The 9,999-nt window shown below is 36.4% G+C and overlaps 1 protein-coding gene across 1 annotated transcript; it reads left to right on the top strand.

The window, feature by feature from the left end:
• The first annotated feature begins 6,215 nt into the window (after positions 1 to 6,215).
• On the top strand, positions 6,216 to 9,791 carry LOC148924009 (putative late blight resistance protein homolog R1A-3). The gene has a single exon (XM_089061744.1). It carries the CDS (start codon positions 6,331 to 6,333, stop codon positions 9,700 to 9,702), a length of 3,372 nt encoding a protein of 1,123 aa, XP_088917870.1. The 5' UTR covers positions 6,216 to 6,330; the 3' UTR covers positions 9,703 to 9,791.
• The last annotated feature ends 208 nt before the right edge of the window (positions 9,792 to 9,999 follow it).

Genomic DNA, 9,999 nt, shown 5'->3' with positions numbered 1-9,999 from the left:
CAAATCTAGGCACGCTTTGGTCCCTTCAATCAATAATTGAGATTTTAATTATACTAGTATTCTAATTATGTAAATTTTTGGATTTTAATCATACAATTTTTTGTTTCAATGTAATTTTTTCCTAATAAAATGCAATTTTGTAACTTAAAATTATTTACATGTCAACTTAATTAGAATATAATGACATGCCATTGTGGATGTTGGGAAACAGGACCAAGAAATTTGCTAATTGTTTAAGCATTTGGACAACCAGACATTGCTAATTGTTTAACCATTTCGACAACCAAACATTGTTAAACAATAGCTAATGGCAATAATTCATCACAGTAATGCCATTACTCTGTCTCCTTTTCATTTACACCCATTTTTCCTTCATATTCTTTCTGCAATTTCTGATCATAAAAAAGATTGTATCAATGGCCGCTTATGCTGCTCTAGTTTCTGTTATGCAGATCATCCATCAGATCGAGCATCATCCTTCGCCTCCGATTTCTATGGACAAGAAACAAGTTGAATCTCTCACTGAAATTGTTATGTTTTTGCAGGAATTTCTCGAAGGTTACAAGTCTCCTTATGCTGAGGGGGATGAAGCTGATCCGTTGGAGATGCGCATTGCTGATGCGGTTTATGCAGCTGAAGATGTCATCGAATCTCACATTGTGGAGCAGCTTCGTCCTGACGTCTTAGTCTTGTACGAGGCTTTGAGGGACGTGATAGAAGACATGGATTTGATCGTTGAAGTCAAAGAAGGTATGCTGCTGAGACAAGTCTCAGATATCTCGATATCTTCCGCAGACACACACCCAGATGAGATTTTGGAGGATTTGATGCAAGACATTGAATTGGTAGAAGAAAGGGTGATAAAACACATGGAATTGATCTTAGCACTCAAATATCATCTGCAGAGACAAGTCTCAGATTCATCAGACTTGTATAATACTGTGGTGAAGGTTATACAACACATGGATTTCATCAAGAATGAAGTGATGGAGATTTTTGCATTCAAAGATCAACTGCAGAGACAAGTCTTGGCATGTGCTGATTCCAAAATGTATGAATTTTATCCCAAGACTGAGGTGATGAATTTCATAGAAGACGTGAATTTGCTTAAGAATGATGTGATGGAGATTTTTGCATTCAAAGATCAGTTGCAGAGACAAGTCTTGCCATCTGCTTATTCCTCCACATATGCAGACATGGATTTGGATTTGATCAACAAAGACATGATGGAGATCATTGCAATCAAAGATCAGCTAGAGATACAAGTCTCAGCCTCTTCTGATTCCTCAACATCTGCAGACTGTCACGAGAGTTTGCAAAAGGTGATTGAAGACATGGATTTAATCAAGAAAGACGTGAAAGAGATCGTTGCACTCAAAGATCATACACAAGTCTCCGGTGGTTCCTCAACATCTTCTTTCTCTAGGCCAAACAGCACAACCATGGTGGGCTTTGATGATGTCATGATTCAACTCATGGAGAAGCTCATTTACGGACAATCCAGTCGCCAAGTCATCCCAATCGTAGGAATGGGAGGTATTGGTAAGACCACTCTTGCCACAAATGTTTATGCACATCCATATGTTAGTCATCATTTTGAAATTTGTGCTTGGGTTACAATTTCTCAACAAAATAACACAAAAGAACTTCTTTGTGAAATTCTATCTCAAGCCAATAAACAAGAGTCGAGCCAAATGAGCAAATATGAAATAAGACTATCACTCCACAAATGTTTATCACATAGAAGATATCTAATTGTGTTGGATGATATGTGGAGTATTGAGGCATGGGAAAAGATACAACTCTATTTTCCTGAAAATGGTAATGGTAGTCGGATAATGGTGACAACTAGGCTATCAAATTTGGGTTCCCAATTGAATAACAATTATAGCCTTGAAATGGAATTTATGAATGAAGAAAGTAGTTGGAATATGTTCAGCAAAATTGTGTTTGGGGGGAAAAGTTGTCCTTTTGAATTGGAGAAAATTGGAAAGAAGATTGTGGGGAATTGCAGAGGACTTCCATTATCAATTGTTGTGATGGGAGGTCTTATTGCAAAGATAGGACGAACCACAGAATGTTGGGAATCTATTAGGAGAAGCATAAATTCACTATTGAATTTGGAGAATGGTATGCATTTCATGAAAATATTGAAGTTGAGCTACAACCATTTACCAGTTCATCTTAAGCCATGCTTTGTACATATGGGAATGTTTGAGGAGGATAGTAAAATTCGAGTCTCAACACTCATCAAGCTATGGGTTTCAGAAGGATTTGTAAAACCAGTAAATGGCAAAAGTTTGGAAACAATAGTTAGAGAGTACTTAGATGAACTGGTTGCGAGAAATCTAATTCTTGTTCACGAGTTCAGGAGAACTGGAAGCATGAAGTACTTGAAAATCCATGATTTGTTGAGAGACTTTTGCTTGAAAGAAGCTGAAAAGGAGAGGTTTTATCATGTGGTCGGGCACCATAATCCTCTAGACATGTCTAGCCAACGTCGTGTATTTATTCCGAGAAGCACTTCAGAGAAGGAATTCATTGATGCCATGAGATCTACACCACATGTGCGTTCCTGTATAAGTGATTATAAAAGAGTTCAATTGTTGCCCGATTTAAGATTGTTGAGGACATTGCGAGCGCACGACAAATTTTCTCCTTCAAAACAACATGTGTATTCCCTGAGAGAATTGTTCAAGTCGGTTAATTTGAGGTTTTTTGCTGGTCGTTATAAAGGAGGTTCCCAACTTCCTTCTTCAATCAATCTCCTCTGGAGCCTTCAGACATTAATTCTTCATCCTCCACCATACATGAATTTAAACATGAATGCACCGGTTGAAATTTGGAACATGTCTCAACTTAGGCATGTTGATATCTATGTTAATGGCTGGCAGATCGGTGGAGGATACCGTCTCCCAGATCCTCCGAGTGACAAGATTGTGATCATGGAGAATCTACAAACCCTCAAAGGAGTAAGAAATTTCAAGTGTGATGAGATGATGGTTCGTAGAATTCCTAATATCAAGAAATTGGCAATTGATTATGAGGATATTGAGGATGGTGATGACTATTGTCTCCAGAACATCGAACGTCTGCAAAAGCTTGAATCTCTCAGCTGGACAGGCCATGGTACGAGTGCTTTGTTGCAAAAGCTTACCTTTCCACACTCTCTTAAGAGTCTGACTCTTTGGGTGTACTTAAATAGAATGGAAGACATATTGGAAAAGATAAGTGCATTACCCCTTCTTCAAAAGCTCAAGTTGTGGGGTGGAGTTTTCACAACAGGCAAATGGGAAACAGTGGAAGGCCAGTTCCCTAGTCTCAAAAATTTGGAACTTGGCTGGTGTTTTGGCTTGGAATGGTGGATGACGGAGAGCTCTCACTTTCCATGCCTCGAGCACCTTAGTCTTCGCGCAGAATCTTTGAAGGTGTTCCCTGCAGAACTTGGTGAAATTCCGACACTGAAATCCGTGAGAATGTATCGTTGCAGTGCAGAATCAGTAATAAGTGCGAGGAGAATGGTCGCGGAACAAGAGGAATTACAAGGAGAAGAAGAATTATCTTTTAAAGTTTCCGTTATCCTCCGCAAGCACAACGACAAGGACCATTGTCTGATGACCTTAGCAAATCGCAACTTTAAAGTTGAAATAGATCTTTACTGGTGAGATCCTTTGATTTGTTTTTGCATTATATACCGATTACTATTAATTTTCGAATTCATGACTCGTGTGATCCTTTGATTGTCATTAATAATTTAGATGCCCATGTGTTTTGCATTATATATTAATTTTTGAATTCATATTTCCGAATTACTATACTTTTCAGAAGCATATATGCTATGTCAATGTTTGTCTTGTTGAGGTGTATATTATACCGCTCCATACAGTCTCTTAAGAGTCTATCTCGCTTTTTTCTTGTTAGTTTTGTGTGGAACTTTCTTTACTCCATTATTGAGATTTAAATTTAGTTTATAATCCTTTGTTAGCTATTGGGGTTGTTGGTTCTTATTACTCCCTTCACCCATTACCAATAAACTTGGTTTTGATGGCATGTGTTCTAATTATGCACAGAGTATATAATTTTTTTTTAATATCTAGCTAATACTACATTAGAGGCTGCAATAAGCATAATTTCCAAAGTCACATGGATCGGAAATTAGAAGATCCAATGCGGTTTTTTCTGCAAAACATTAATGGGAAAGGTTTCTTCTTATTTGGGCTTGGTTTTGGATTTCAATCTTGAGCTAATGGGCTTGGTTTGGAATGGATGTAATTGAGGGCCCATGATTTGTTTTGCTTGTGTTTTATCTATTATTATCTTGAAGTATTAGACTTTGTACCATATTCTAAATTGTTCAAGTCTTTCATTTTACCGAGAATATGTAGAATTTGTTTCAAATATCGATATTTGTAATTAACCACCTCTTCTTTCAAAACAGAAGAGGAGGATTATATTAATTATTCAAATTTCATTTGATTGACAAGTGAGAAATAGTATAAAAGATTAAAATTGAATATTAAGTATATCTATTAAAGCCGACAACAATTTCTAAGTGTTTTTTAGGTAAACGTGAACGTAGAACTGTAGCAGTTTTAGTAGGCGCAAAATGGTATTTATTTGGGTGAAACATTAAATTAAAATGGTACAAATTACATAATCATTTTATTTTTTATGGACGAAGGGATTACTAGTATTATTTATGTTTTTCAGAAGAAAAATATACATTCCATCTTAATAAGATGATCATATTTTTGCGTGGCATGGAATTTTAGTTAGAGTTGTTGAGTAGAGTGATATAGAGATAAATAAAATGGTTGAATATTTTAACGAGTAAAGAAGATAGAAAATTTAGTCCAAAATCTAATATGACATTTTAAATAGAACAAATAATTATATAAAAAAAAATAGTCATTTCGAAGATATCTATAAATATATAAAGGGGAGTTTTGGAGGAGTTTATAAAAATGCCATTTACTTTAAAAATTTATATTAAATTGAAAATGTATAATTAAAAGGAAAGTGAATGGGAGGTTTTTATTTTTTTATTTTATATTTGGCGAATTTCCATTAACTAATGGTCTTCGTTTGTTGTGGCTTGTCCGATTAGACTATCTGCGCCCTTTTCGTTTTTTCTTCTTGAGTTGGAGAGGCAAGCGATTGAGTGGGAGAATGGAGAAAGGATGAACTACAATTGCAAGTGAGTGTTCCCTTGAATTTCGGTTGAATTTGTGTAGATTTAGAGGCTTTGCATTCCTTTTTTGTTGATCTTATTTTTGTGGGTCTGTGATTCTAAATTTTGCAGTTACATCAAGGATTATGTACATAATATTTTAGCCTATAAATATGTCATTTAAAGCTAGATATCCGCACATATCTACTTACCTTATAGAACTCAAACATACCATTTTTGGTTTTACCATAGGAGGAAAGCTTGATGTAATTAAACCATTCCAACCTATGCTCAATGATTTCAATGCTTTCTCAATTTCTTTGGTCGACTAATTTTGTTCTTTTTAATTATTTTTTCATTGCTTTTCATTTTATTGATTATATATGATATAATGTTTAAACATTATATTATGTGATTTATTTATTATGCTTCAATGTTGATTTGTATAGATTTTTTATTCTCATATAACTAATATTCTTACTCATATCGTTCTTTGTTAATATTGATTCTGATTTAATTAATTAAAAATTAATATTTTAAAAATATATTAATATGTGGATAGCACATGATACTAGTATTAAATAGAACCCCAAATAAACGATTCCTGTATGTTTAGCAACTGTCTACTCTGCTTAATTGTAATACTCCTACTAGTTGACAATGGTGTTCTTCTCCATAATTTATCTTACTTATTTTCATAAGAGGGAATACTAATAAAAATAATTTAAATTTCAGTTTCAAAAAAATTTCATGATTAACTGTAGATATTTATTTGAATGTCAATATAATTAGGATATAGAATAACAAAAAAAAAAATAGGTTGTATCCATAAATAATGATAAGATTGTTGATTTATTCACATGCTCTTGTGGATGTTACAAAAGTATGAGTAGTTTATAAGATCAAAATATTCTAAGGAAAGGACATGAGACATTCTTTGGTGGATGCCACTTACATTGCACCTTCCAATTGTTTAATGCTAATTATTGTTAAAGCATTTCAACAACCAAAACGTTGTTAAACAATAATATCTGCTGGCAATAATTCATCAAAGCAATACCTTTACTCACTCTCCTGTCCCCCCTTTCATTTTTCACCTCTTCTTCCTTCTTACTCTTTCACCATTTTTCCATCCTAAAAAAAAAGTTATACTAATCGAGATGGCCGCTTACGCTGCTCTAGTTTCTGTTATGCAGATCATCCATCAGATCGAGCATCATCCTTCCCCTCCGATTTCTATGGACAAAAAACAAGTTGAATCTCTCACTGAAATTGTTATGTTTTTGCAGGAATTTCTCGAAGGGTATAAGTCTCCTTATGCTGAGGGGGATCAAGCAGATCCGTTGGAGATGCGCATTGCTGATGCGGTTTATGCGGCTGAAGATGTCATCGAATCTCACATTGTGGAGCAGCTTCGTCCCGGTGTCTTAGCCTTGTACGAGGCTTTGAAGGAAGTGATAGAAGACATGGATTCAGTCGTTGCAGTCAAAGAAGGTATGCTGCTGAGAGAAGTCTCAGATATCTCGATATCTGAAAAAGACTTGTATGAGATTCTGCAGAATATGAGACAAGGCATTCAACTGATAGAAAAAAGGGTGAAAAAACACATGGATCTGATCTTCACTCTCAAATATCATCTGCAGAGACAAGTCTCAGATTCTGCAAACTTGTATAAGACTGTGTTAAAGGTGATACAACACATGGATTTCATCAAGAATGAAGTCATGGAGATTTTTGCATTCAAAGATCAGCTGCAGAGACAAGTCTTGGCATATGCTAATTCCTCAACATATGCAGGCTTGTTCAAGACTGAGGTGGTGAATTTCATAGAAGACGTGGATTTGCTTAAGAATGAAGCGATGGAGATTTTTGCATTCAAAGATCAGTTGCAGAAACAAGTCTTGCCATCTGCTAATTCCTCCATATATGCAAACATGGATTTGGATTTGATCAAGAAAGACATGATGGAGATCATTGCAATCAAAGATCAGCTAGAGATACAAGTCTCAGCCTCTTCTGATTCCTCAGCATCTGCAGACTTTCACGAGAGTTTGCAAAAGGTGATTGAAGACATGGATTTAATCAAGAAAGAAGTGATGGAGATCGTTGCACTCAAAAATCATACACAAGTCTATGGTGGTTCCTCAACATCTTCTTTCTCTAGGCCGAACAACACAACCATGGTGGGCTTTGATGATGTCATGCCTCAACTCATGGAGAAGCTCATTTACGGAGAACCAGGTCGCCAAGTCATCCCCATCGTAGGAATGGGAGGAATTGGTAAGACTACTCTTGCCACAAAAGTTTATGCACATCCGTTTATAGGTATCCATTTTGTTAAATGTGCTTGGGTTACCATTTCTCAACAATTTAGCTTAAAAGAACTTCTTCGTGAAATTCTTTCTCAAGCTATTAAACAAGGGTTGAGTGAAATGAGTGAAGATGAAATAGGACTATCACTCCACAAATGTTTATCACATAGAAGGTATCTAATAGTGTTGGATGATATGTGGAGTATTGAGGCATGGGATAAGATACAACTCTATTTTCCTGACAATAGGAATGGTAGTAGGATAATGGTGACAACTAGGCTATCAAATTTGGGATCTCAATTGGATAACGATTATAGCCTTCAAATGAAGTTTATGGATGAGGAAATTAGTTGGAATATATTCTGCAAAACTGTGTTTGGGGGGGAAAGTTGTCCTTTAGAATTGGAGGAAATTGGAAAGAAGATTGTGAAGAGTTGCGGAGGACTTCCATTATCAATTGTTGTGATGGGAGGCCTTCTTGAAAAGTTGGAACGAACCATGGAATGCTGGGAATCTATTAGGGGAAGCATAAATTCACTAGTGAATTTAGAAAATGATAAGCATTGCTTGAAAATACTGAAGTTGAGCTACAACCATTTGCCAGTTTATCTTAAGCCATGCTTTGTACATATGGGAATGTTTGAGGAAGATAGTAAAATTAGAGTCTCGAGACTCATCAGGCTATGGGTTTCTAAAGGATTTGTTAAACCAGTAAATAACAAAACTTTGGAAACAATAGTTAAAGAGTACTTAGAAGAACTGATTCAGAGAAATCTAATTCTTGTTCACGAGTGTGGAGGAACTGGAAGCATGAAGTATTTGAAAATCCACGATTTGTTGCGAGACCTTTGCTTGAGAGAAGCTGAAAAGGAAGGGTTGTATCATGTGGTCGGGCAGCAAAATCCTCTAGGGCCGTCTAGCCAACGTCATGTAGTAATCCCGAGAAGCACTTCTAAGAAGGAAGTCCTTGATGCCACGAGATCTACACCACACGTGCGTTCCTATATGACTGATTGTGAAAGATTTCAATTGTTTCCCAATTTAAGATTGTTGAGGACACTGCGAGCAGACAACAGATTTTTCCATCCAAATAGACACGAGTATTCCCCGGGAGAATTGTTCAACTTGGTTAATTTGAGGTTTCTTGCTGTTCGTCACAAAGTAGGTCCCCAACTTCCTTCTTCAATCAATCTCCTCTGGAGTCTTCAGACATTAATTGTCTATTCTGAAGATGACGTTGATGCACCGGTTGAAATTTGGAACATGTCCCATATTAGGCATGTTCATTTCTGTATTTATAGCTGGAACAGACAAGGAGCATTGCGTCTCCCAGATCCTCCGAATAACAACATTGTGATTATGGAGAATCTACAAACACTCAAAGTTGTAAGTAATTTCAAGTGTGATGAGATGATGGTACGTAGAATTCCTAATATCAAGAAATTGGGTCTATTTCTCACCATACCTGAGGGAATTGATTCTGGTGATGATGAGGATATTGAGTATGGCGATGATGAGGATATTGAGTATGGCGATGGCGATGATGAGGATATTGAGTATGGCGATGGCGATGATGAGGATATTGAGTATGGCGATGATGAGGACATTGATTCTGGTGTTGATGACTATTGTCTCCACAATATCGAACGTCTGCAAAAGCTTGAATCTCTCAGCTGCGAAGGCTATGGTAGGAGTGCTTTGTTGCAAAAGCTTACCTTTCCACACTCTCTTAAGAGTCTGACTCTTTCGATGTATATAAATAGAATGGAAGACATATTGGAAAAGGCAAGTGCATTGCCCCTTCTTCAAAAGCTCAAGTTGACTGGTGGAGTTTTCACAACATGCACATGGGAAACAGTGGAAGGCCAGTTCCCCAGTCTCAAATATTTGGAACTTAGCATCTGCAGTGGCTTGGAATGGTGGATGACGGAGAGCACTCACTTCCCATGCCTGGAGCACCTTCGTCTTTATGAGGTGTCTTTGAAGGAGTTCCCTGCAGAACTTGGTGAAATTCCGACACTGAAATCCGTGGGTATGCATGATTGCAGTGAAGAATCAGTGATAAGTGCGAAGAGAATGGTCGAGGAACAAGAGGAATTACAAGGAGAAGAAGAAGTATCTTTTAAAGTTTGCGTTGTCCTCAACAAGCGATACGATGAGGACCATTCTCTGATGGCCTTATCAAATCGCAACTTTAAAATTGAAATAGAGCGTGAGTAGTGAGATCCTTTGATTGTCAATTTATAATAATTTAGATGTACATTTGTTTTTGCATTATATACTACTATTATTTTTGAATTCATATTTTACTATTTTGTCTCGTGTAGCCTTGGATAGTATTTAAGTAAATTCTTGTAAACAAGTTGGAGTATTTCTGAGCAATTCTTGTAGATTGTTTACATGAGAAAGCTGGATTCTCTTAGCTTCCATTGCCGTAGCAATGATTTTTCACGAAAGCCCAATAGATATGGATTGTCTTTATCAAAACCATATATATTTGAAAACTAATGTGGAATC

This window comes from Salvia hispanica, chromosome 6 (genome assembly GCF_029641045.1).
Source record: "Salvia hispanica isolate PSC_SH4W2 chromosome 6, Shi_PSC_v1, whole genome shotgun sequence".
Lineage (NCBI taxonomy): Eukaryota > Viridiplantae > Streptophyta > Magnoliopsida > Lamiales > Lamiaceae > Salvia > Salvia hispanica.
The sequence above is the reverse complement of the archived record's forward strand: the minus strand, read 5'-3'. Positions and strand labels throughout refer to the sequence as shown.

What these genes read in the sequence shown, in the direction of transcription:
- LOC148924009 (XM_089061744.1), top strand. Translation starts at nt 6,331, where the DNA reads ATGGCCGCTTACGCTGCTCTAGTTTCTGTTATGCAGATCATCCATCAG.